Source organism: Bubalus bubalis, chromosome 18 (genome assembly GCF_019923935.1).
Source record: "Bubalus bubalis isolate 160015118507 breed Murrah chromosome 18, NDDB_SH_1, whole genome shotgun sequence".
Taxonomy (NCBI): Eukaryota; Metazoa; Chordata; class Mammalia; order Artiodactyla; family Bovidae; genus Bubalus; species Bubalus bubalis.
This window is the reverse complement of record NC_059174.1, coordinates 51,124,620-51,152,480: the sequence shown is the minus strand read 5'-3', so window position 1 is coordinate 51,152,480 and position 27,861 is coordinate 51,124,620. Positions and strand designations below refer to the sequence as shown.

The 27,861-nt window shown below is 50.5% G+C and overlaps 1 protein-coding gene across 3 annotated transcripts; it reads left to right on the top strand.

Annotated features, from left to right (window-relative positions):
- The first annotated feature begins 971 nt into the window (after positions 1 to 971).
- Positions 972 to 27,861, top strand: PHLDB3 (pleckstrin homology like domain family B member 3). Of its 3 annotated transcripts, none has more exons than XM_045163264.1 (16): positions 972 to 1,090; positions 1,552 to 1,904; positions 2,566 to 2,748; positions 2,994 to 3,134; positions 6,690 to 6,818; positions 7,047 to 7,208; positions 8,469 to 8,579; positions 8,700 to 8,783; positions 9,181 to 9,291; positions 20,064 to 20,163; positions 20,318 to 20,408; positions 20,492 to 20,579; positions 20,755 to 20,811; positions 24,765 to 24,984; positions 25,591 to 25,676; positions 27,437 to 27,861. In XM_045163264.1, exons 2-16 carry the CDS (start codon positions 1,671 to 1,673, stop codon positions 27,569 to 27,571), a joined length of 1,932 nt encoding a protein of 643 aa, XP_045019199.1. In that variant the 5' UTR covers positions 972 to 1,090; positions 1,552 to 1,670; the 3' UTR covers positions 27,572 to 27,861. The 3 variants fall into 3 exon arrangements, with proteins under 3 accessions (XP_045019199.1, XP_045019197.1, XP_045019198.1); XM_045163262.1 differs by having other exon boundaries at positions 1,089 to 1,220; XM_045163263.1 differs by lacking the exon at positions 9,181 to 9,291 and having other exon boundaries at positions 1,089 to 1,220.

Genomic DNA, 27,861 nt, shown 5'->3' with positions numbered 1-27,861 from the left:
CTCCTTGGATTAGAACAGTCTTGAGTTTAAACCACTTGCCCCGTGAGACCCAGAATAAAGTACTTCAATTCTCCCAGCCTCAGTTTCTTCATCTGTAAAATGGGAATAATAGAAATAATAATAGGGTGTTGTGATGATCCAATGAGTTCATATACATGAAGTGCTTGGCACACTGCCTACACAGCAGATTTCCTATCAGTGTTAACTATTATTGTTACTATCTTTCCAAATGATCTCTCAGGGACTTCCTGGCTTGAATGACAGTAAGCGTAATGGTAAAGACTGGATTTTCCAGAGAACAGATACGTTGCTCACATCAACAACATGTGTAGACTCTGGGTACGCTTGCCCCCCTCAGCCTCAGTTTCCTGACTATAAAATGGAGATAGTAATTTCTCTGTAAGCTGCTGTCAAGATGAAATAAATTAATGTGTATAAAATGTTTATACTTTATATAGGCAGCTCCTGACATCCAAAAATCCTTTCTCACACAGCAGTTATTTTCCTGTTTTTGCCTAGAGAGGAAAGGGTCTGGCTGAGACCTTTAACCTCTGCCCTCCACCCATAGCAAGGTGGGGGGGCGGGCCACACTTCCCGCTGTCTCTGGGCGGGGCTCTGACTCAGCTCAGGGCACCCCCTCCTCTTGTCCAGCTCCCCAAACCGGTTAGGGCCCTTCTAAAGTGCTCATTAGAGGGGAGAGGTCCCTACCTCCATTCCCCTCTTCCTGTCAGGATTCTCAGGGTCTGGGCATTAGGGAGGCGCTTTTACACAGGTGACCAAGGCGCCTGGCCCCCCGGGGGCAGGACTGGGGGTGCTGGAGGCAGAGCTGGGGGGTCGTCATGCTGGGTTTTCCTAGGGTGGCGCCGGTGGGGCCAGGATGGCCCGACGCCGCGGCTGCGGGCGGGGCGAGCTGGTCGCTCCCTCCTCCCTCGAGAGCTGTTGGACCTGTTGTCTCCCCCCCCTCCACTTCCGGGCTGCTGGGGAGGGGGACCGAGCAGCCTGTCTCTCCTCCCTCTTCCCCAGCCACCTGTCCAGTGGGCAGAAACTGCTGCGCCGGAGCGCAGAACGCAGCGCGCCGAAGCCTGAGCCGGTGAGGGGGCCGGGGCTGTGGGGGTCTCGGGGGCTGGAGTTCTGGAATCTCGCTCCCGAGGACCCTAGGACTCAAGGCTCCTGGTTTGTCCAGAGAGGGAGACCAGGAGACCCGACTCTCCGATTCCTGGGTGAGGCGGAAGGGGCACGGCTCCCTTACACAGGGGGGTCGGAGCTGAGACTACGGGGCTCCAGAGAGGACAGGACAGATCCTGAGTCCGCGAAGCAGATGGTGATGGGGTCGCTCTAAAGTGGTCCAAGGGGATAGTCGGGGGAGGGTGGGAAAAGTACAAGGCTCGACACCTAGATAGCAGGGAGACGCCGGTAGGGGGCGTACTAGGACCCGGACTCAAATTCCGGTCCCGCCTCTTGGGGCGTGACGTTCTAGGAGCCACGAACCCCGCCCCTAGAAGCTCCAGGCCCCGCCTGTGGAATGTTCAGTCCCATCCTTTGAACTCTCAGGCCCCGCCTCTGGAGCGCTCACCATAGCTATAGGGAGGGACGCGCCGGCCCCCTGGGCCACGCCCCCAACGCCTCCGGAACCCCAGGCCCCGCCCACCCGACGGGAATTCTCAGCGGCCATGGGGACGCGGAGCAGCCCGGACCTGGGGGCCCCGCCGTCGGCGGTCCCGGAGTGCGACACAGAGGTCCGATCTCAAGGGGCCTCCAAGCCCCGGGGGCACCCCAAAGACTCCCGCGAGCGGGAGGCGCCCGAGGCCCCGGCAGAGCTTCCGAGCGGCCAAGGAGCTGAGCAGCAGGCGAAGGAAGAGGAAGAAGTGGGAGAAGGCAGCAGCACCGAAAGCAGCCACGATGCGGTGAGGGACCCGGGGGGCGAGAGTTACTGGGTGGGGGTGGGGGGGTCCAGAGGAGCAGACCCAAGCGGGTGACAGAGACACATTGAGCCAGGTATAGGGAGACCAGATAGAGACCGAGAGACGGGGAAACTGGGAGACAAAGATCCAAAGGAGTCAAGGGACACTGCGAGACCAGAGACAAGAGACTCAGAGAGTTGAGGATAGACACAGACAGAAACCCAGAAACAGTGATGCTCAGAGAAACAGAAAGAGAGACAGAGAAACCTTGAGACAGGGAGATACTCCGAGGGAGAAAGAAACATAACGATTCAGAGACAGAAGACATACTGAATCAGGAAAATGAAGCCGAGAAAAAAGGGGGGAAGACTCAGAGACCCGGGGAGAGAGAAAGAGATGCAGAACCTTCGAAGACATGAGGCCAAGACAATGGGAAACAGCATCCTTGAGTCGGCGTTGTGCCCCCTCCGCGAACTGCGAGTCCCTGAGCCACCTCCTGGGGCCGAGCGGTCATCGGACCTGCACCCTCCCCGCCTCGGATAAAAGAGCTTGGTGGTTAAGGGTCGCTAACGCAGACTCCCACCCCCATCCCCCGCCCCAGGGACCTATTTAGTGACAGCAGGGGGCGAGTCCTCCCCAACTGACTAGCCCTCTTCAACCTCAGGCGGAGGCTCCGTCTCCAGTTCAGACCCCGGCCACGCCCCCCGCACCCGCTCTGTCTGGAGAAGGGGTGCGAGGGGCGGCGCGGCGGCTTCGCGCGCAGCAGCTGGAGGCACTGACTCGCGTGGCTCTGATGGAGCAGCGAGTGAAGGAGCTACAGCGTCAGAGGAAGGAACTGAGGATCGAGGTGAGGCTGCAGACCCCTTGGGAAGTCTGGCCCCAACTCGTGGGGAACCCCGTCAGGCCAGGCTCCCAGTCCTTTACAACCATGGGAGCCGAGTCTCAGGCCTCCAGCTCCATACTCTCTTCGAATCCAGGAGTTCGGATTCCCAGGTTCTTCGCTCAGACCCAGGCAGGCGTCCTCGCGCCAGCACGCCTTCCTTACTCTCAGATCCAGGCCTCTGGGTCCCAGCTCTTGCCTTCTCTCTGCAGATGGAGGTGGAGGTGGCCCTGCTGCGGGGTGAGCTGGCTGGGGAGCGAGTGGCCGCTCGGCGGGAGGAGGAGCAGCTTCGCGAGCTGCTAGGGCAGCAGGTGGACTCAGAGAAGGGCGGCCAGGAGCAGCAGCGGGAACAGGTGTGTTAGCCCTCCTGAATCTTCATCGTCGGTTCTCTTCCTTGTTGGACAGACTTTCCTGTGGTGCTCCTGGGACCTGGGGCCGGGGTTACACCCCTCGTTGCCCAAGCCATGATGATACTGGGGCTGGGGGTGGGCAGTGGCAGGGACCTATGCCTCTCTCTGTTTCCCTCCTCCCTCCCTCCTCTATGACTTTGGGGCCTGACTCACTGGGGCGTGTTCCATCTCTCTTTGCTCTCTAAATGTCATTTTGTGAAAAATGTCAAACCAACAAAAAATAGACGGTTGCCATGTGATGTACTCCCCAGTTCAGCTGCGATGAATCCTCCATTCCTGTTTCATGTCCTCCAGTTGGCTTCCCTGTCCCTAGATTTGAAATCCAGTACCAGACATCATGTTGACAGTAGATACTTTAGTTCTTTAAGAACTCTTTTAAGAAAACATCACCCCTATGTCATTATCACATCTGAAGTATTACTATCTCATCTCCAGTCAGTTTCCATGGGTCCCAGACTGTCTCAAAACAATGGCTAACGGCTGGCTGTTTGAATCGGGTTCCCCGCAGGCCAGTATATTGTAATGGGTTGAAATGCCTTGTGTGTGTTGTTTCTCCTCTAATGGTCCCTGCCTACTGTTTTTTTCCCCCCGAACTCTTTGTTGAAGAAACCAAATCCTCTGTCCCATGGTCAGTATGTGACCAGTTGCACACCGGGGGTGTCCTTTAACTTGTTTCGCTTCCTGGAAGCAGGTGGTTGATTAAATGTATAAGATGGATCAGATTCAGATGTGCTGTGGTGCTTTGGGGGCACTGGGCCAGGGGGATGTTGTCTCTGATTCTCCAGACCTCAGTGAGGTCACTCTGATCCCTTCCTAATAGTTATTTACCTAAAGGCTTTAACATCCATTGGTGGTCATTGCTTTACCCGAGCATGCTGCAGGTTGGAAAATGATAACTTTGTAATTCTGTCAGTCTCTCTCTTTGCCCTTATCTTACATATTGGAATTTCCTGGGGTTGGATCCTAAGTCTTCAGTTACCTCAAAGAGCCTGTATTTCTCCCAGCCCTGATTTCTCTCTCAAAATCTAGACCTATGTGTCCTGATTTCTAGGACATTGGTTCCTAGATGCTCCTTCTTCCCCTAGGACCTGGGTTTTCAGACCCCAGCCCCTCCTGCCTTAGATCCAGGAGTCTGGCCCCTTCTCATTCACCATATCCAGTGCTGACCTCAGCAACTCCCTTTTCCACACCGTCCCTGTCTCACTGTCCCTTTGGTCACCAGGCCAGAGTCCTGAGCCTCGCTCTGCACGCCTCCTTATCTCTCACCCCAAGCCTGTCAGTCACCACGTCCTGTTCTTTGTTCTCCCTGAATCTCTCTTGCTAGTCTATCTCCTTTATATCTGCCCTGCCTAGACCTCGGGCGAGGTCACATTCTTTTTTTTTAATTTTTATTATTTACTAATTTTTGGATAGACTTGGTCTTCGCTGCTGCGTGCAGGCTTTCTCTAATTGCGGTGAGCAGGGGCTACTCTCTGGTTGTAGTGCTGGGGCTTCTTGTTGCTGTGGCCTTCTCTTGTTGCTGTGGCCTTCTCTTGTTGCGGTACTTGGGCTCTAGAGTTCAGGCTTCAGTAGTTGACCTACGGCATGTGGGATCTTCCCAGACCACAGATTGAACCCATGTCCCCTGTGTTGGCAGGCGGATTCTTAACCACTGGGCCACCAGGGAAGTCGAAGGTCTCATTCTTATTGCCCGGAGGACTCAGGAAGGAGCTGGCCTCAACCCCTCGAACCTATCTCCCAGAGGGATGGTTCCACACCCAGATCCTACCCCAGCCTTTCAATCTTGCCGTGACTCCCCACTGACCCCAGATAGGGTTCCTCAGCCTGGTGGTCCAAACCGCACCTGAGCTCCATCTTGTCTGCCTTTCCACTGTCGTCTCTCACCTGTATTCCCCATCTCTTCCCTCCATCCCACCTTCTTTCTTCTTGACTGCAGTCTGCCCTTACACTTCCTTTACTTTTCTCTTTTATTAAGTATTTATTTTTATTTATTTATTTGGCTCTGCTGAGTCTTAGTTGGGGCACTTGGCATGTGGAAATTTTTAGTTGTGATATGCAAACTCTTAGGCTTCCTTGGTGGCTCAAGTGGTAAAGAATCTGCCCGCAATGCAGGAGCCTCAGGAGACACTGGTTTGATCCCTGGGTCGGGGAGGTCTCCTGGAGGAGGAAATGGCAACCTACTCCAGTATTCTTGCCTGGGAAATCCCATGGACAGAGGAGACTGGTGGGCTACAGTCCATGGGGCTGCAAAGAGTCAGACACAACTGAAGCAGTTTAGCATGCAGCACGCCTGCAAACTCTTCTTTGTGGCATGTGGAATCTAGTGTCCTGAGCAGGGATCAAACCCAGGTCCCCTACATTGGGAGCTCAGAGTCTTAGCCAGTGGACCACCAGGAAAGTCCCTCCTGTACTGTTCAACTTCCATTCATTTGCACCATGCTGTTCCCTCAGTCCAGAAAGCCCTTCCAGCCCTCTCTAGCTCCCCAGGTCTCAATGTTCCCTGGTTTTTGTGGCTCATCTTAAAATCTTCACATCCAGGAAGCCTAGGCTTACCCTGGTAGAAATTGTTCCCCCCATTCTGGTTCCCACAGAATCTGCATTTCACTGCCCTGATTGTCCCAGGCTATAACTGGCTGTGTCCCCTGCTGGAGTACAGGGCCCAGGTCCGACCCCCTTCTGGGTCCCCAGTATCAATCACCAAGTCTGGATATGTTTAGCATTCATTCCCTCATTCGTTTCTTTTTTAAACATTTATTGAAGAATAGTTGATTTACAATGTTGTGTTAACTTCTGCTGTACAACAAAGTGATTCAGTTTTTTATATATATATATATATATTCTTTATTTTTTTTTTTTTGCCATGTAGCTCAGCATGTGGGATCTTAGGTCCCTGACCAGGATCTAACCCATGCCCCCTGCAGTGGAAGTACACTGTCTTAACCACTGGACCGAGGGGAAGACCCCTCATATTCTTTTCCATTACAATTTATCACAGAATATTGAATACAGTTCCCTGCGCTAACAAGTCTGTTCTCTATGACTGTGAGTTTGTTTGTTACATAGATTAGTTAATTTGTGTCAAATTTTAGATGGCACATATGATTATTATTCTATGATATTTATCTTTCTCCTTCTGACTTACTTCACTTGGTATGCTAATCTCTAATTCCATCCATGTTGCTGCAAATGGCATTATTTCTTTCTTTTTCATGGCCGAGTAATATTCCACTGTGTATGTGTACCACATCTTTATCCATTCATCTGTCCCCTCCTTCATTTCTTAAAAAGCTGTTTACTTGGTCTGCTCTGGGTGGGCCTGTACAGCATGAACCAGAGAGACAGGGTCCCTGCCCTCATAGAGCCAACACCCCAGACTTGGAAGGGGGGGACTTCCCAGGTGAGTAGGAGCTTGAGATCTGGCTGGCCTAGCCCCATCTGGCCTCTGTTTCCCTCCCTGTGCTCAGGCTGAGGCTAAGAGCCTGATTGCTGTTGATGCAGGAACAGAGGCGGCTGAGCCAGGAGAGGGATCGTGTGGAGGGTCTTCGCCAAAGACTCCAGGAGGCCCAGGAGCAGCTTGACTCACAGCCTGAAGACCAGCATGAGCGGCTTCTGCAGGGAATGCAGGAGGTAAGGGGACCCGGTATCTAGGCCACTCAGGACCCAGCCATCCAGGCCCTCAGTCCCCTCCTCTCTCACTCACCTAGGAGCTCAGGCCCCAAGCGCCTAACCCGAAGGACGCCGGAGTCTAGATCCGCAGCCCCTCCTCCCTCCTTGTCCAGGAGTCGTGGCTCCAGCCTTCCACCCTCCTGGTTCTTAGAGGTCCAGGCCTCCAATCCTTTTGTGTTCCTTCCACAGATGAGGGAACAACTGGACATGGCCCAACGTGCCTACGAGGACCTGGAGTTCCAGCAGCTGGAGCGCGAGAGCCGGCAGGAGGAAGAAGATCGGGACAGCCCTGGGGCCGGTGCGCCAGACCCCAAGGTCCAGGAGCTCCAGGCCAGTGTGGCGCAGCACAGGGTGAGTTGGTCTGGGCTCACCCTGCCTCCCTCGCCATTGCCCTCTGGCTCCTCCATTCACTTGTCTCGTCCCTTCTCTGTCCTGGTGGCCTCCCTGTGTCATGTTCTTCAAAACGGTCATGATGGTCGCTGATGTTTATTGAGCACTGACCATGGGCCGGGCATGATCCTAAACATTTCATGGCTATTAAGTCATCGAATCCTTACAACAGTCCTGGGAGACAGGTCTTCATATCTTTTCCTGCATTTTCTAAATGAAGAAACTCAAGGTCAAGCTGCTCAAGTTATCTTTTCCAAGGTCACTTTGTTCCCAAAGGATCGAACTGGAATCTGAACCTGCTAGGTCTTCGCCACTACACTCCCCATGTCTCAGCCCTTATCTCAAATCATGCTCCCACCAGTCCTTTCTGGGAGCTTCACTTTCAAGGGTCTGAAAAGTCCTGCTGGAAAAAGCTACAAGTTTGACTATATTTTGGAAAAGGAAATGGCAACCCACTCCAGTACTCTTGCCTGGAGAATTCCATGGATGGGCTACAGTCCATGGGACCGCAAAGAGTCGGACATGACTGTGTGACTAACTTTCAACTTTTGACTGTATTTAATACAAAGGTTCCCAGAGTTTCAGATTAGAAAGTTCCGATGTGGGTCTCCTTTCCCATTCCTGCCTCACAGGCTCTGTCTGTTTCTGTTCTCCCTCTGTCTTGGCTCTTCTATTCTGTATCTTTTCCGGTTTATCTCTGTCTTTCCCTTTCTCTCTGTTCTTTTTTCTTTTTAATATTTATTGTTTAGTTGGCTGTGCTGGGTCTTAGAGGAGGCATGCGGGATCTTCGATCTTCATGGCAGCATGTAAGATCTTTTTAGCTCTGGCATGTGGGATCTAGTTCCCTGACCAGGGATCAAACCCAGGCCCCCTGGATTGCACGAACCCAGCGTCTTAGCCATTCTACCACCAGGAAAGTCCCTCTCTCTCTCTGTTCTTGGCAATGTCGACTTTCTCTGGGTCTCTGTCTTCCTCAGCCTCTGGATGTTTGAACCTCCATCCCTCCAGCTCACCCCAGGTCTCTTCTAGGCCCTCAAAGGGGAGAAGGGCACTAGCGAAGGTTAACTCTGAGTCCCCCATGCCCTCCCGGGCATCCAGATGCCAGGGTCTCTGTATGGGGTGGAGCACACCCCAGGCTCTCAAGGAGGGCCTGGTTCTGGGCGTACCAGCCCGGGACCCGGGGTCAGCTGAGTAACCCGGGCCTTGGCGGGTGCCCCGCAGCGCCGGATCCAGGTCTTGGAGGAGCAGCTCAAGTCTCTGGGGGAGCAGATGGCTGCTGAGAGCCGGGGGCTGAGCCGAAAGAAGGAGGAGGCCCTTCAGGCCCTGACACAGGTCAGTTCACTGCCGACACCTGTCCTACATCCCCACTTCCTGCTGGGGCGTACCGTTGCCTCGCCTGCACCCCATATGTCCCCTGAGGTGTAGGAGTTGCTCATGTCTTGCCCTCCCCAGGAACGGAGCCGACTGCTCGAGCTTAACTGCCTTCAGGGAACCCCTGGCAGGGACTTCTCTGAGCCCAACCAGGCTCTCACCAAGGTATGGAGATTTCGTGTGCCTTTCAGCCCCCTCCTCTCTCAGACCCAGGAATCTAGGCCCCCCACCTCCATTCTCCCTTGGGATCTACCATTCTCAACCCCTAATCCCTTTTCCCCCTGGGCCTCAGGAGTGCAGACTTCCAGAGCCTCCTCAGAGAACCAGCAGTCTGCACACAAGTCCTCCTTCCCTGAGACTGCATTCCCACTCTCTTGGGGCCTTGAGCCTTTCCTTTTCCATCCAAGAAATGGGCTGGCTCTGGAGGCCTGGGCCAGAGCATCCTGGCAGCAGGCATCCATGCTCTGGAGGCCTGGGCCAGAGCATCCTGGCAGCAGGCATCCATGCTCTGGAGGCCAGAGCATCCTGGCAGCAGCCCTCCACCCCACCCCTTCTCCTGCAGCTCCTCTTCACCCAGAAGACAGACCGCCAGTTGCTGGTTCTCCAGGATCCCACTGCCCACACGGCCGCCGCCACCTCTTCCTGCCTCTTCTCTGTTCACAGCTCCCTCCAGGTGCCCCCCCCCACCCCCAAATACCTCATCACCCGGGGGGTCTCGCTGGTCACCGTGGCTTTCTCTGCTGTGGGCATGGGGGAGAGAGGGAGGGAGAGGGGAGGCTGATCAAGCCGCATTTTTAACTTTCACCAAGCTCCAGCTTTATTATTCTTTTTCTATCTTCTGCCTAACATCTTACCTCTCCTCCCCTGGAGAAATGGAACCAGGCCTGCCCAGATGTTAATTTTATTTAGTTAGTTTTAAAAAGATTTTATTTGTTTATTAATTTTTGGCTGTGCTGAGCCTTCGTGGCGATGCTTGGGCTTTTCTCTAGTTGCGGCGAGCAGGGGTTACTTTTCATTGTAGTGCCTGGGCTTCTCATCGCGCTGGCTTCTCTTGTGAACCAAGGTCTCTAGGGTGCATGGACTTCCGTAGTTGTGGCACGTGGGCTTAGCTGCTCCTTGGCATGTGGGATCTTTCCGGACCAGGGAACAAACCTGTGTCTCCTGCATTGGCGGGTGGGTTCTTAACCACTAAATCACCAGGGAGGCCCCCAGATGTAAATTTTAAAAGCCACCCAACAGAGCATATTGATAATCAGTCCTCCTCTCCCCAGCTCAATGAGCCGTGGCCCTCCTCCTCCTCAGAACTGGGCAGCTATTTGTTTCTTTTTCTTTTTTAGTATTTGTATTTATTTATTTGGCTATACCTGATCTTAGTTGCAGCATGTGGGATCTAGTTCCCTGACCAGGGATCAAACCCGGGGCCCCCTGCACTGGGAGCGCGGAGTCTTAGCCAGTGGGCCACCAGGGAGGTCCTGGTAGCTATTTCTTTCTTTCTTCCAGGTTTTCTGAAAAATGGGGGTTCCAACTTATGAATGGGTTAAAACATTTATTGAATATGTTGCTAGCAACTTTAAATGAAATGGAGTAGACAGTGGCAGAGTGCTGTGCCCGGAGGTAGGGCTGTTGTAGGGATGTGGGGTCAGCCCTTAGAAAGGGTGAGCGCTTGTTCAATCGTGTAAATGTTTTTTCAAAAACATGTGTATTAGCTACTGCTGCTGCTGCTAAGTCGCTTCAGTCGTGTCCGACTCTGCGCGACCCCATAGACAGCAGCCCACCAGGCTCTGCCGTCCCTGGGATTCTCCAGGCAAGAACACTGGAGTGGGTTGCCATTTCCTTCTCCAATGCATGAAAGTGAAAAGTGAAAGTGAAGTTGCTCAGTCGTGTCCGACACTTCGTGACCCCATGGACTGCAGCCTACCAGGCTCCTCTGCCCATGGGATTTTCCAGGCAAGAGTACTGGAGTGGGGTGCCATTGCCTTCTCCAGTATTAGCTACTAGTTGGCTTTTTTTCCCCTAGCTCAAGACTGTGGTGGAGATTTTTTTCTTTCGATACATTTAGAGGTGCCTCTTCCTTCAATGGCTCTGTAATGATATAAACAGTAACAATCATAAAGACTGCTAAAATGTGTGAAGCCCTTTTTTTTTTTTTTCTGGAGTCTTTATAGTGTGCCAGGCACTGTTTTATTTTATGAATTAAAAACCTTTTTTTCTCTTTTGGCTGTGCTGGATCTTCCCTGTGGCCCACAGGCTCAGTAGTTGCTGGGTGTGGGCTTAGATGCCTCAAGGCTGCGGGATCTTAGTTCCCCCTGTTCCCTGCATTGGAAGGTGGATTCTTAACCACTGGACCACCTGGGAAGTCCCCAGGCGCTGTTTTAAATGTTTATGTGGATTCACTCATTTAGTCATTGCAACAACTCTACAAGCTGGGTTCTTCTTATCGTTTTATCAGGAAGAAACTGAGGCAGCTGAGGTTTCTTAATCAGCTAGTATACAGCAAGGCTGGGATTTGAACTCAGCACTGCATTCAGAGCCCACGCTCTGAACCACTCTGAGCTTCTGTGCACACACAATTCTGTATGGGCGCCTGGAGCTCCTCTCTGAGGATGGCAGATGGAGTTTTGTGCAGTTTAAGCAATGACGTTATGAAGATCCATGTCTGTCTGTCTTTGTACCCACAATAATAACATAATATTGTTGTTGCTGTTGTTAGTTGCTCAGTCGTATCCAACTCCTTGTGACCCGTGGACTGTAGCCCGCCAGGTTCCTCTGTCCATGGGATTTCCCAGGCAAGAATACTGGAGTGGGTTGCCATTTCCTTCTCCAGGGGATCTTCCTGACCCAGGGACTGAACAAACTTGGGCCTCCTGCATTGCAGGCAGATTCTTTACTGTCTGAGCCACCAGGAAAGCTCAAAAGTTAATATTAATAAATTAATTATATTGTATATTATAATATTTACCTGTTGATTATATTATATTATATGCAACATATCTTAATAGTAACAATATAATATTAATATATTATTAACTATTGCTAAAATATAATTGATATTAATATTTAAGAGCTTAATGTAGGCCAGGGTCTGCTTAAAGCCATCTCATCACTTTGAACCACATGGAATTGCTATTATTTGAGGGTGAAAGTTGCTCAGTTGTGTCTGACTCTTTGCAACCCCATGGATGCAAAGCCAGTTCCTTCTGACCCAAAAATAAAATTTTATATTAGGTGCATATACAATTTCATACATATATAATATATATTATTGAATTATATATTCATGAAACATATAATTTCTGGCTCCTCTGTCCATGGAATTCTCCAGGCAAGAATCCTGGAGTGGGTTACCATTCCCCTCTCCAGGGGATCTTCCTGATCCAGGGGTCAAACCCCAGTCTCCCACACTTCAGGCTTCTTTACCGTCTGTGTCACCAGGGAAGCCCATTTGAAGGTGAGAAACAGTCAAATACTGACAGTTTGACATGCTTCAACTCTATATATTTTATATTAAAATTATATGTTTCTTGAATATATAATCAAGAATATATGTTATATATGTATGAAATTGCAAATGCACCTGATATAAAATTCATTTTTTGGTCAGAAGAAACTGTAGCAGTGGGTCCTATTATTGTCCAGGTAAAGGGTTAGCAGAGCTTTTGTAACTTTCTAGCTGGAAGGCTGATAAAGGTGGATTGTCAGCTCTGTTGCCAGGCAACGTGCCTTTGGGTAAATATGACCCTTATAATTAAACTGCATATCTATAAAGACTTGGTGGGAAGCCGGGCCATTCCTATGGAGTCCTCACCTGAGTTAGTGGCTTCTGTGGACACGGAGCCTCTAAGGCCAGGTGGACCCTGTACCCACTGGCGTGGACCCCACACCCACCTTGCATGTGGGTGTCACCACGTGTCTGGCCCTTGGACACTGGTGACCGTGCCAGGCACTCTTTTGTGTATTTTGCATGAGGTCAGCGTATGAATCTTTGCATTAGCTACGGCAGGGCAGCAGGACCTTGCTCACTTTACAGAGGGGGAGTTGCCCTGAGAAGAGACATGACTTGCTAAAGTCACACACCTAACTAAGCGGCAGAGCTCGGTGTGAACCAAAGCTGCCTGATTCCTCAGCCTGTGCCTTTCAGAGACGAGGGTTTCTCAAGGAAACTTGAGAACCCAAGTGGGCACCTGGTTAACACGAGCTCAAAGGCAGTGACGAAGGACCTCAGGGATGACGAAGAGCTTGTATGTGCGTGCTTGCTAAGGTTGCTTCAGTTGTGTCTGACTTTGTTCAACCCTATGGACTGTAGCCTGCCAGGCTCCTCAGTCCATGGGATTCTCCAGGCAGAAATACCAGAGTGGGTTGCTATGGCCTCCTCCAGGGGATCGAACCTGAATCTCCTGAGTCTCCTGCATTGCAGGCGGATTCTTTAACCCCTGAGCCACAGGGGGAAGCCCCACAAAGAACACAGGGAGTGTTTGTTTATGCAGCCAGAGAAACAGTAGACAAGCAGATAAATGCAGGGATTAACAAATCACTCCCCCTTGCCCCTGCCCCCCTCTCCCTCCAAGTCCTATTAAATCCTTCTCAAATCCCACCCCTTCTTTCCAGGATCATGTGACGCCTAAGAGTACTGACTCTGCTCGGATTCCAGTACCTGTTGTGCCACTTCCTAGCTGGTTGACATGAGATACGGCTCCGTGCCTCAGTTTACTTAGCTTTGAAATGGGAATAATAACAGCATTCATTGGCTAATGCATTAAAGTACTTGGTGTGATGCCTGGCACATAGCAGGTGCTTAGTAAACGTGGGCATCTGTTGCTCTGGTTATATAATGATTAATATTATTATATTTTTTAATGAGGGAAGGCCAGCTTTTTAAAAAAAAATTCATTTTTGGCTGCATCGGGCTAGTTAGTTGCAGTACGTGGACTTCTCTCTAGTTGTGGTTTAAGGGCTTAGTTGCCCCGCAGCATGTGGGATCTTAGCTCTCCGACCAGGCATTGAATCCATGTCCCGCGAATTGGAAGGTGGATTCTTAACCATTGGACCACCAGGGCGGTCCTTGATTGATATTGTTATAATTATTATAATTCTTATTCCACCCACTGCCACCCTCATTTCTGGCTTTTGTGACCTTCTACCAGCCTCCTCACTGACTTTCTCCACCTTAGTTTTTGGCTCCCAAACAACAGCCAGAGTGATCTTCATCCCTCCTACTTCAGCCCTTCCCCCCAGAAGCCTTCCATGGTTCCCCCAGGCTCCTTGGTGTGGCCCACAAGTCCTTGTGTGGTCTGACCCCTGCCCACCTCTCAGCATCCCCCTCCCTGTACTGACTCTGTTCAGCTGCAGGGGCACTAACCCCCCAGCACACCGTGCTGGCTCCTGCCTCAGGGCCTTCGCACTTGCCGATCCTGCGACCTGGAACACCCTTCGCCTCAGTCAACCCTGGCCAACTCTTAGCCTTTGGGCCTCAGGGTCAGTGTCCAGAAGGCTGTTCCTGGTCTTCCAGTTGCAGGTGATCCTTTTTTATATTACCCTTTTATAACACTCTTTTGTAACACTCTTCACTCACAGCAATGTCAGATGATATGCGTCTTGTATGATGACTCATTCAGTTCCTTGAGGCTTCCCAGGTGGTGCAGTGGTAAAGAATCTGCCTGCCAGTGCAGGAGATGCAAGAGACTCGGGCTCAACCCCTGGGTTGGGAAGATCCCCTGGAGTAGGAAAAGGCAACCCACTCCAGTATTCTTGGCTGGAAAATTCCACAGACAGAGGAGCCTGGCAGGCTACAGTCCATGGAGTTGCAAAGAGTCTGACACGACTGGACACACACACACACATACCCGTCACTCAGTCCCTACGGTGTCAGCTCCATGCAGACGAGACTTGGCGCTCTCTTGACAGTGTGTGTTAGTAGCCTGCCAGGCTCCTCTGTCCATGGAATTCTCCCAGGCTAGAATATTGCAGTGGGTTGCCATTCCCTTCTCCAGGGAACCTCCCCAACCCAGGGATGGAACTCTGGTCTCCTGCGTTGGCAGGCAGATTCTTTATGGTCTCGGCCACCAGGAAAGACTGAGTCTCTCTTACCTACATGCTTCCTCAGTGCCAACAATCTCTCAGCTGGGAAGTGCTGGGAATATGAGTTGAGGGAAGGGAAGAGTGAAGAACCACAGGAACTTGGGGCTCATTTTCATCTTTTTGAAGTGGTGTGAACCTTTCCCGACTCCCAGGGCTTCTAGAAGCTTCAATGGGTCTGTGGTGTGCCACATACACTCTTAGGTAAAGACTGAGCACTTGGTAAATCCTGGTTATTATTTTTATTATTATTATTTTTTAATCTTCTGAATGAAGCTGCATGGCATGTAGAATCGTATTCTCAAACCAGGGATTAAACCTGCACCCCCTGTAGTGGAAGTGTAGAGTCTTAACCACTAGACCGCCAGGGGAGTCCCATGGTTTTGTGTGTGTGCGTGCGTGTGTGTGTGTGTGTGTGTGTGTGCTTAGCTGTGCCCGGCTCTTTGCGACCCCATGGACTGTAGCCCGCCACGCTCCTCTGTTCATAGAATTTTCCAGGTAATAATACTGGAGTGGGTTGCCATTTCCTACTCCAGGAGCTCTTCGGGACTCAGGGATCAAACCCACGTCTCCTGCATTGACAGGCAGATTCTTAACCACTGAGCCACCTGGGAAGCCCAGTAGTCCCATGGTTACTATTTTTAAAAAACGTTTTAAAATAATGCAGACAAAGAGAATCACATCGAGCACACGCACAGCTTAATTATTATTGGGAAGACTCGGGTGACAGCCCCAGGTGTCAGGTCACGACGTACCCCCGCTCAATGGTGACCCCTATCGGTCTCCCGGAGAATAACCACTAGCCTGACGTTTATCCCTGTCGTCTAACGTTGAAAGTTCCATCAGTGGAAAGTTCCATCCACAGTGTCTATCGCTAAACGCTATAGTTTAAACTTCGTGTGTGTGTGGCTATGGGCTTCCCTGGTGGCTCAGACGGTAAAGAATCCGCCTGCAATGCGGGAGACCTGGGTCCGATCACTGGGTTGGGAAAATCCCCTGGAGGAGGGCATGGCAACCCACTCTGGTATTCTTGCTTGGAGAATCCCCGTGGACAGAGGAGCCTGACGGGCTACAGTCCATGGCGTCTCAAAGAGTCGAATAAGACTGAGCGACTAAGCACAGCGCATCTCTTTTAAATCTCCTAGAATCCACAGAGAAGGCAATGGCAACCCACTCCAGTACTCTTACCTGGGAAATCTCGTGGAAGAAGGAGCCTGGTAGGCTGCAGTCCATGGGTCGCGAAGAGTCGGACACGACTGAGCGACTTCACTTTCACTTTTCACTTTCGTGCACTGGAGAGGGAAATGGCAAACCACTCTAGTAGGACACGACTGATGCGACTTAGCAGCAGCAGCAGCATCCACAGACTCCCATTTCTTCTATTGTCCCTCTTGAAATCTGTTTGGTGAAGAAACCAGGCAGTTGCTCTGTAGTTTCGCAGGCAGGGTCTGCCGATTGCATGTGTGGGGGTCAACACCACCTTGCTCTGCCTCTTTATTTCCTGTAAAGTTGGATGTGGGAGGCTGAGCAGTTGCATGATTGGCATTTTGGCAAATCATCCTGGGAGCATGTGTCTCTTTTTTTGTGGCATACATTGATTGATTCCCTGGAGCTCATGAGTGGGAAAATCCCATCTGTCATTACTTCATTTATTTTTATTGGTTTTTTTTTTTTTTTTTAATTTAGTTAAAGAAATCTTAAAACAAAAAAAGCAGTTATTATTTTTTGGCTGCCCACTCAGCATGTGGGATCTTAGTTCCCTGACCAGAAATGGAACCTGTACCCCGTGCATTGGAAGTGCAGAGTCTTAACCACTGGCTTGCCAGGGAAGTCCTCCTTCTTCAATTTTTTCTAAAGAGGGACTTGCCTTTATGGATTATTTGGTTACCCAGGGATATGGTTTTTGTAGGAAAAGAAAGTGCTTGACGATTTCACTTCATTCACCTACCTTCAAAATAAAGAGTTGGTTCTTTTGGTGACCAGTTCGATTTTTCTTTTAGTATTAACTCATGAATTACATATATTTGATGAGTTAATATCTTTAGCAGTGAGCATACATATTGGTGGGCTTCCCTGGTTGCTCCTTGGTAAAGAATCTGCTGGAAATGCTGGAGATGCAGGAGACTTGGGTTTGATCCCTGGGCCAGGAGGAGGGCCTGGCAACTCACTCTAGTATTCTTGCCTGGAGAATCCCATGGGCAGAGGAGCTGCCGGTCACAGACCATGAGGTTGCAAAAGAGTCTTACTCGACTGAAGCAGCTTGGCACGCACGATATGTGTTGGTGCTCAAATTATACAACTTATTTATTCTTATTATTTTTTGTTATCCAAGCAGAGTTTTTGCTGTTTTTTTAAAGAAATGATTTTAGTTTGCTTTCTTTGTTAACTCTCAAATAAGTTTACTTTCATTTGGGGGGTAGTTTTTTATTATTTTATTTTGAAAAGATTTAAGACTTACAGGAAAATTGCAGGAGGAGCAGAAAGTATTCCTGTCTACCTGTCACCCAGATCGTGTGACTAACATGTTACCACATTTGGCATTTGCTTTATCATTCTCTGTACACACACACCCACACGCACACACACAGTTTATTCTTCTTTTCTGAAGCATGATTCCCCTTTACCCCTAAATGCTTTTACTTTTTATCATCTGAGGTCAAGGCCATTCCCAGATGCAACCACAGTACAGCAATCACATTCAGGGAGCTAACATTGAGACAATACTATTCAAGTCCACAAATGTTATTCATATATATATATATTTTTTAATTATCTAATTTTGGCTGTGCTGGGTCTTCATTGCTGCTCTTGGTTTTCTCTAGCCGTGGTGAGGGGGTTGCTCTGGAGCAGCAGTCTTCTCGTTGCAGTGGCTTCTCTTGTGGCAGAGCACGGGCTCTAGGGCTCATGGGCTTCAGTGTGGCAGGAGGGCTCAGTGGTTGCAGCTCCCGGGCTCTAGATCTCAATGACTGTGGTACACAGGCTTAGTTGCTCCCTGGCATGTGGGGTCTTCCTGGACCAGGCCTGGAACCCATGTCTCCTGAATTATTAGCAGGCAGATTCTTTACCACTGAGCCACCAGGGAAGCTCTTGTTATTCATATTTTTGTCAGTTGTCCCGCAGATGTTTTTTGTTAGCAAAAAACAACAACAACAAAAAATTGTTTTTTCTGGTCCAGGAACACAGGTTGCACTTGGTTGTCATGTTTATTTTATTATTAAAAAAAAAAAAGATTCCTCTTGTTCTGAGTTCAAAGGGAGGACATTCAGAGAAAAGATCTATCTTGCCACTGTTTCCGTCCACTCAATTCACCTCCCAGGGGTAGCCAGGGTTACCAGTGTCTCCTGTCTTCCCAGAGATGTACTGTATTTTTTAAAAAGTATTTATTTTTACTTATTTACTTATTTGGGCTTCCCTGATAGCTCAACTGGTAAAGAATCTGCCTGCAATGCAGGAGACCTGGGTTCGATCCCTGGGTTGGGAAGATCCCCTGGAGAAGGGAAAGGTTACCCACTCCAGTATTCTGGCCTAGAGAATTCCATGGACTGTATAGTCAATGGGGTTGCAAAGAGTTGAACACAACTGAACGACTTTCATTGTACATTGGATATTTACTTATTTGGCTATGCTGGTCTTAGTTGCCACATTCGGGATCAGGTTCCCTGACCAGGGATTGAACCCGTGCCCCCTCCATTGGGAGGTCAGAGTCTTAGCCACTGGACCACCAGGGAAGTCCCAATACTCTGTACTGAATCAGTCAGGCATGTATACACTCTCCCCCTCTCTTTATGGGTAGGTGGTATCCTCTTCACACTCTCTGTACTTGCTTATACCGTAAAGATTGTTTTCTAGCTGATATAAACAGCATCCTTTGCCTTTTATCTGCTTTGGGATTTTCCTCCATGTGGATGACCTCAGGTTTATTGAGCCTGTCTCCTTTTGATGGGCACTTAGGTGGTCTCCTAGGTGGTCTCTTCCTTACTTAGGTAAGGAATCTGCCTGCAATGCAGGAGATGCAAGAGACTCAGGTTTGACTTCTGGGTTGGGAAGATCCCCTGGAGAAGGGAATGGCTACCCACTCCAGGATTCTTGCCTGGGAAATCCCATGGACAGAGGAGCCTGGTGGGCTCCAGTCCATGGGGTTGCAAAGAGTTGGACACAACTGAGCGACTAACACTAACTAACTAACTAGGTGGTCTCCAGGCATCTGTGGGAATTAACCTTGAACTCAGGTCATTTTGCACATGTCTGAGTGTACCCACAAGATACAGTCCTAGAAATGGAGTTGGGGCTCAAAAGTTTTATACATTTGTCATTTTGATTTTATTTCCTTTCTTTTTAAAAATTCATTTTATTTTTCTTTTTTCCCATTTTTATTTTTTAAAAAGAGCCAAACAGACCTCCATAAATTTTTTCCAATAAAACAGCCCTCAGCCTTGTGGGCGGAGAAGGCAATGGCACTCCACTCCAGTACTCTTGCCTGGAAAATCCCATGGACGGTGGAGCCTGGTGGGCTGCAGTCCATGGGGTCGCACAGAGTCGGACACGACTGAAGCAACTTAGCAGCAGCAGCCTTGTGGGAGAACGTCTGGGTTTCCCACATCTCCCCTGATACAGTGGGCTTAAAAAAAAACAACAACAACCAGTTTTATGTAGATCTATAATTCACCTACCCTACAATTCACCCATTAAAAGTGTTTTTCAGTGGTTTTCAGTGTAGTCATAGAGTTGTGCAAACATTACCATCAGCAATTTTAGAGAATATTCAGGAGGGAATGACCACCCACTCCAGTGTTCTCTCCTGGAGAATCCCCATGGACAGAGGAGCCTGGTGGGCAACAGTCCATGAGGTTGCAAGGAGTCGGACATGACTGAAGTGACTTAGCACGCATGCACAAAGAAACCCTGTACCCTTGAGCCGTCACCCCTCAATTCCCCTCTCCTCGCAGCCCCCGGCAACCACTGTCTCTCTGGATTTGCCCATTCTGATCAGTACACTGTGTGGTCCTTTGTGACTCCTGCATTCACTCAGCATTGCGTTTACAGTGGCTTTCTGATCCGTGCCAATGAGATGGTGGTTTCTTTTTTTTTAAAAAATATTTATTTATTTGGCTGCGCCGGGTTGCTCGGGGATCTTCGATCTTCACTGGGGCATGCAGGATCTTTAGTTGCCATCTGCAAACTCTTAGTTGCGGCATGTGGGATCTAGTTCCCTGACCAGGGATGGAACCCGGGCCCCTTGCATGGGGAGCTCGAAGTCTTCATCCTTGGGCCACCCGGGAAGTCTCAAGATGGTGGTTTTCCTTGGCGGTTCTCTGATCTAATGGTGGAGACTGAGCATCTTTTCCTGTGTGCCTGGGCTGTGTGTGTTTTCAGGGCTCCATTGGCCTCCAGAGGACTGGAAGCCTGTCCCGGAAGAGGGGAGAGAGAGCCAGTCAGAGAGGATGTCCCCGGCCTCTGTCGCTCCATTGTACTGGTGAGTACCAACTTCACCCCACATATCCTCTTCTCCCATCACCACCCTCCCTGTGCACAGGATGGAGAAACCTGGATGCCCCCGTTGGGGGAGAGAGGGAGAGGCTTAGGCCAGGAAGCATCCCAGCCCATTGCCCTGGCCCTTCTCCCCCCAGGATCCCTGGAGGCCTCAGCCCTCCCGCCTGAAGCTGGAGACTCCGGGAGACACCCTCTCTATCAGCTGCTGAACTGCGGCCCCGGGAATAGGTGAGACGTCAGGGAGAAGGTGGGGAGACGGGGGGGAAGAGACTGGGCTCCTCTCACTGGCCCCGTCTCTTCCCTGCTCCCAGCTGCAGGGCCCTCTACCCAGACATTGCCCGAATGGAGCAGCTCCTGCAGCAGGCCGTGGCGGAGAGGGAGCGGCTGCTGCAGGCCAGGGTGAGACCCAGCCCCTCCTCCCTCGGACCCAGGAGTCCAGGCCCCCAGCCCCTCCTCCCTCGGACCAGGAGTCCAGGCCCCCAGCCCCTCCTCCCTCGGACCCAGGAACGCAGTACATTTCCCCTACTTCTTATTGGTTTGCAGTCTCGTTGACACTTTCCTTCTGCACCCACAGGAAGGGACAAGAAGAAGCAAGGAAGATTCCTCAGGGCCCCCTGTACCTGCCATCATGGTGAGTCTTGCCCCTGCCCCCACTTCCCCTGGCCTCTGCCCTTTGACATCTCACCCTCTCCTGTCCTCCAAAAAGTGTCCTGGGCTTGGCAAGGGAAGGGGAACTCTGAAGACCTAGTTTCTGTTCCCATCAGGGTCATCTGAATCCATGGTATGTGACATGCTCAGTTCTCTGTGCCTCGGTTTCCTCTTCTGTAAGTGGGTGCCGGTGTCGGCAGTTACTGCAGTATGAGGGTAACCATAAGCTGGGGCTTTTAAATAGTATTTAAAATTTTGTTTTATTTGATTCTTAAAAAACAACAACCAAAAAAACCCTTTTTACTTAAGAAATAGTCAAACATATTGTTCAAAGTTTGACTAGATTAATAACCTCCCATGTGCCCACCACGCAGCTCATGACCGTTGTTTAGTTGGTCAGTCATGTCCGGCTCTTTTGTGACCCCATGGACTGTAGCCCGCCAGGCTCCTCTGGCCATGGGATTCTCCAGGCAAGAATACTGGAGTGGGTTGCCATTTCCATCTCCAGGGGATCTTCCCGACACAGGGATTGAACCTGTGACTCCCGCATTCGCAGGCAGATTCTTTACCACTGAGCCACCAGGGAAGCCCTCCATGTCGCTCCAGTGATTATCAATATTGAATCTTATTTTACTTACTAACTTTGTTGTACTGGACCTGCACTTACTTCCCATTCTGCAGAAGAATATTTTAAAGCCAATTCCAGATATTTTATCATTCCTTCCATATATCAGTATGTACCTACTATATATATACATATTTAACGTAAGTTCCACTGTCATAGCTTATGAAATTATGACTAATTCTGTAACATTCTAATACCTGGTCCATATTAACATTTGGTGAGCACTTCCTCTCTAGAAGCTTCAGTTTCCTCCTCTGTGAAATGGGGACAATAATGGGTTGTTTTGGAGAGGCAGTAAGGTGATCATGATCACTGGGCACAGTGCTGGCCACAGAGCAGACCTTCAGTACATGGTGATCACTTAGGGTTACTGTGTGGAGTTGGCAGGATGACCCAGTGGGTGCCCTCTTAACCACCCCTTCCCCTCCTGTGCGTTCCCCAGCTCCTCCCCCCACCCCCTCCTCACTCTCCTTGTCTCCGTGCAATTCAGCTCACCTCTATTTCTCATCCTTTCTTGCTTTGGCCTTACTTCAGTGTTTTCAGCCCTCAATACTCATAGTGTGGTCCATGGACCAGCAGCATTGAATCCCTGAGCTTCATTCCCCTCCAGACCCCCACCCTGGAATGACTGAATCCCAGTCTGCATTTTAACAAAATCCCTAATTGTCTCCAAATTGTCTCCAAAATAGATTTTGATAGTTGGTTATTCAAATCTGGATCCAAACAAAGCACACACAGTGCTTTTAGTAAAAATGTCATAAATCTCTGAGATTGAGTCCTCCCTCCCTGCTTTTTTTAAAAAAATGCCATTTATTGGGTGGAAAAGTCATTTATCTTGTAGAATTTCTCACACTCTGAGTTTAGCTGACAGCTCCTCATTAAGCTTTTATTTCTACCTATACTAAGAATATGAATACTTTTTTGTTACAACATACACCTTATTTATTTATTTTTGTGGCCTCCCCGGGTGGCACGTGGGATTTTAGTTCCCCAACCAGGTATTGAACCCATGCACCCTGCAGAGGGAGTGCAGAGTGCCAGTGAAGTTCTCCCAACCGGGAGGCGCAAGTGTTTTCTGTCATGGAGGAGGCTTTAAATCTGTGTTTATACTTTTCCACATTCACTGGTCAAACTGCATTTGGTGAATTTATGTTCCTCACAAACAAGCACATGGTTCCCAACCCACTGTCTGGTTCTCTCAAACATGAGGCCTTTCCTTATTCATTTCAACCCAGTATTTATGGAGTGCCTCTTTATGGTGGCCTTCCCAAGTGGCTCAGTGATAATGAATCTGCCTGTCAATGCAGAAGATGCAGGAGATTCGGGTTCCGTCACTGGGTGGGGAAGATGCCCTGGAGGAGGGCATGGCAACCCACTGCAGCACTCTTGCCTAGAGAATCCCACGGACAGAGGAGCCTGGCGGGCTACAGTCCATGGGGTCGCAAAGAGTCGGGCGTGACTGAGTGACTGAGCTCGCACTGTGTGGTAGACCCTGGGTGACAGCAGAGTGACAATCCCTGCCTTTTGGAAGCTGGCATTTAGCAGGGGAGCGAGACAGAAAGCAGCATCGATAAGTAAAGTAAGTAGCAGGTCAGGTGCTGATGAGAGCCGGGAATAAAATAAAGCAGGAAGGCTGGTGGAGCCTTCCGGGTTGTCAGGCATAAGCTCTGCCTCATTAAAAATGAAACACTCCTGCTGTGTAGCACCATCATTTATTAACCAGTCCCCTGCTGACTGCATTGTCCCCCATCCCCACCCCCTCACACCTCGAGCAGCCTTCTCGCGTCCATGAGCAAGCGTGTCCCTGGGGTTTGCGCCTGGGGGTGGACTCACCAGGTGACAACAGCGAGCTCATCCATGAAACAGCTGGGATGAGGAATACCAAGACTTGGAGAGGGGCAGGCGTTCCCTGGAGGTGACACGGGTGGGCAGTGGGGGAGTTGCCAGTCCCAAGCCCATCCCTGCTCTCCTTGACTGGGGCCCGGCTCCACCCATGTCCTACCTGGGCAACCTTGGTGAGTCACTTCCTCTTTAAGAGCCTCAGTTTCCTCCTCTGTGAAATGGGGACAATAATGGGTTGTTTTGGAGAAGCAGCGAGGTGATCACTTGGCACAGTGCTGGCCGCAGAGTGAACCTTCAATACATGGTGACCACTTAGTGTTACTGTGTGGAGTTGGCAGGATGACCCAGTGGGTGCCCTTTTAACCATCCTTTCCCCTCCTGTGCATTCCCCAGCTCCTCCCCCCACCGCCTCCTCACCTCCCTTATCTCCATGCAATTCTTCTCACCTCTATTTCTCATCCTTTCTTGCTTCAGCCTTACTTCAGTGTTTTCAACCCTCAATACTCATAGAGTGGTCCATGGACCAGCGGCATCAGCATCCCTGAACTGAATCCCAGGCTGTATTTTAACAAAATCCCTTAGGGGTCTGCTTGCCTGCTGGAGTCTGAGGCCTCAGTGTGACCTTGGGATCATATACCATTCTTTGCAGGAAGCATTCGGGAAGAACAGGTTTGGTCAGGCTAGACCTCGTAACAGTAGACACTTTGATTGCCTTCATTCTGCTCCACTTTATGGCCACCTGAGATGACCACTCTGTCTGGGGAGTCCTGGCTCGTCAGCTCTGGCTGTGTGACTTGGGCCTGTGACTTAACCTCTCCGAATCTTGGTTTCCACATCTGTAAAATGGGGACAATGACGTACCTACCTCCTGAGGAGAAGGGGGGCAAAGGATTATAAAGTGTGTGTGTATGTGTTTTAGCACAGGTAATGATCACCAATTTCATCACAGCAAGAATGCTATCTACAACAATAATAATAATGGAATCAGCGCTCTCCTTATAACCACTCATTATCTGGTTCCTGTTTTACAGATACAGTAGATGAGGGCTTACTGGGGTTTATCACTTTTCTAACACATCTCTGGTATTTCAGGGTGAGCGCTAAGGTCAGGAAGACCTGGGTTCACATCCCTACTCTGTCACTTAGAAGCTCTTTGTGACCTCAGATGGATTGTTTCTCTCTGTACCTCAGTGTGCTCATCTGAAAAACGGGACTTATAGTAGCCTTGACCCAAGAGTGGCCATTGAGGGGGGTTGAGGAATGGATGCTGGTAAAGGCCTGGGCAGTGTGCAGTCAATCGGAGTAGCTGTCAGAAATACCGTCTTAATCCTCATTGCCAAAGTTAAAGGCTGTGCTGGTCCTTAACGCTTGAGCTACTCCGACTGGCTCCCCTCCAGGACCCAGGCTACAGACTTCCCTCCCAGCTCTTGACCCTATGACGTCACAGCCCCCTTCTCTTCCCTCCCCAGGCCCCGCCCGCGCCGCCATCCAGCCCTGCTGGCCCTCGGGTCTTGGATCTCCGGCAGCACCTGGAGCGCTGGGGCCACAATCCGGAAAACTGCCCGCACTTACGGGTGTCCGGGGGCTGCTGCCGCGGACCCCTGGTGAAGATGGGTGGCCGTATCAAGACCTGGAGGAAGCGATGGTTCTGCTTTGACCGCCAGGCCCGCCGCCTGGCCTACTACGCAGGTAAGCGCAGCCCTGCTGCCTGAGGTGCCTGGGCCCCCAGGCCTGTGAAAGAGACCACTCCAGACCTTCACCCCAGAGACCTAGCAGCCCCACCCCCAGGTCTCTCCTCTCTTAGGTCCATGTATGTGCCTGGACCCCCAGTCGCTTCCTCCTTTAGAGGCCCAGCCCTCATTGGGTATCACTTGTGTACCATTCTAGCTCTCCAGATCCCAGTTTCCCCATACCCAGGAGGAGCATTATCAGTGCCCAGCCCCCAGATCTAGGGTTCCAAGCTTCTCCTCCTTCCTCTCTAGGGTAATCGATGATTCTGAACCTCTTCTTGAGTCTCTGCCCTTCTCAGGGGCCAAGGGACTTGGGGACCTAGGATTCCAGCTCCCCAGACCCCACCTCCCAGCCTTATCCATTCACCACACCAGTCTCCCATCGACATTCACTCACCTCCTAACCACAGTGCTTTAGGGACCTTCAGATTCTATCACCATGCTCCTCACCTCAACCCCAGTCTCCGGACTTGGGCTCAGAGACTCCTCTCCCCCTTGGTACCCTCCCCGCCAACCCCAACCCATCTCTCACTGGCTCTGTTTCTCCCTCACCCCCCTCCATCAGACAAGGAAGAGACCAAGCTCAAAGGCGTCATCTACTTCCAGGCCATCGAGGAAGTCTACTACGACCACTTACGCTGTGCCTTCAAGGTGAAGCCCCTGTTTGGTGCTGCCCTGCCCTGATGGTTGGAGCCCCGCCAGTCAAATCTTAGCTTATCCCCTGGGGAAGGGCCAACCACAGCCCCTATTGTCAGGGTACTCCATCCAGCACAGGAAACCCAGACAGATTATTTCACTGCAGGGACCAAAAATTAAGAGCTCAGTCTCTGGCTCTCAGCCACAGTTATTTTTCTTAGAACAAAAGTTTGAGAGCAGAAATTTGGGAAACTCAGATGCCAAGTCAAGAATGAATGACTGAATTGGGCAAGGTGGGGACTGAGGCCGCCTGGGAGCATCAAAAGGAGAGGATCATTTCTTAGTGTCTTCTCACAATTGCCAAATGGGAATGGGTCCCCTGGTGTCATATCAGATTTATTTTTCCCCAGAGAATTCTGGAATTGGAACATTTATAAAAGTGCAGTGCCAGAAACTGATACAATGTTTAGAAAGCTCTGGAGAGTAACTGTGTCTTTAGAGCTTAGGTTGGAATCCCAGCTGTGGGACATCAGAAAAGTGACTTCCATTCTCCAGCCTCAGTGTTTTCACCTGCAGAATGGGCACTCTTAAACCCATGTCTCCACAGTTGGGGTTAAAGACAGAAAATGGACGTAAAGGCTTTACTTAATTTGGGGTTGGCAAGTAGGTACTCAATAAATAGGTTGTAGACTAAAGTTTTCCCAGTTACGAACCAGGGAGACCTAGATTTGGAAGAGGGGAAATTTGAATGCTTGTATTTCTAATATATGGACTTCCTAGGGGACTCAGTAGGGCTTCCGTGGTGGCTCAGATGGTAAAGAATCCGCCTGCAATGCAGGAGACCTGGATTTGATCCCTGGGTTGGGAAGATCCCCTGGAGGAGGGCATGGCCACCTACTAAAGTATTCTTGCCTGGAGAATCCCCTTGGACAGGGAGCCTGGCAGGCTACAGTCAATGGCTCGCAAACAGTTGGACATGACTTAGCAACTAAGCATAAGGGGGCTCAGTGGTAAAGGATCCGCCTGCAGTGCAGGAGACGCAGGAGACACAAGTTCAGATTCCTGGGTCGGGAAGACCCACTGGAGGAGGAAATGGCAACCCACTCCAATATTCTTGCCTGGGAAATCCCTGGACAGAGGAGCCGAGCCTGGCAGGCTACAGTCCTTGGGATCACAAAAGAGTTCGACACGACTTAGCGACTGAACAACAGCAACAATTTCTAATATAGGAGAAGGTAGAGAAGGCAATGGCACCCCACTCCAGTACTCTTGCCTGGAAAATCCCATGGATGGAGGAGCCTGGTAGGCTGCAATCCATGGGGTCGCTAAGAGTTGGATACGACTGAGCGACTTCACTTTCACTTTTCACTTTCATGCATTGGAGAAGGAAATGGCAACCCACTCCAGTGTTCTTGCCTGGAGAATCCCAGGGATGGGGGAGCCTGGTGGGCTGCCGTCTATGGGGTCGCACAGAGTCGGACACGACTGAAGCGACTTAGCAGCCGCAGCAGCAGAGCTGGGGGATTGGGACATGGGTCCTTCCTTTAAATTTCTCTTGCTCCCATAATTCTCAGCGCCTTCCTGTGTTAATTCATTTAACCCCCATAACCCATCGAAGGAGGTAACATCATTTAGGAGGACAGATCCGCATACATTCAGGGAGTTTAAATTGCTTGCCCAACCCTACACAGCCTGTAAATAGCAAGGCTGGAATTTGAACTAGGGTGGAGTCATATCTGTTCTCTTAACCACCTCCACTCCGCTACTTATTCCAGAGCCCGAACCCTCGCCTAACGTTCTGTGTCAAAACCTACGAACGCCTTTTCTACATGGTGGCTCCCAGCCCAGAGGCCGTGCGTATTTGGATGGACGTCATCGTTACAGCGGCTGATGAGAACCACGCCCCCTAATTGATCACACCCTCTGAGGGGACATCTCAGTGAAGCTCCGCCCCCGCGCACTGCCTCGAAGCCACGCCCACTGCCGGGAAGCCTGGGCGCGCCCCTTTAACTCTCCGGGGAGTTTTGTGGGTTTGTTGGCTCAGCTGGTCTGAGCTGCGACTTTTCCGGGCTGCAGGTGCCTTCTCCGGATGGGAAGCCAGCCCCTCGGGCTCTGCCCCGGGCTGGAGGAAGATTGCAGGGGCGGGAAGAAACTATTTATTGTTGCTCATGTGATACCGAATTAAACATGGAAGAAAACA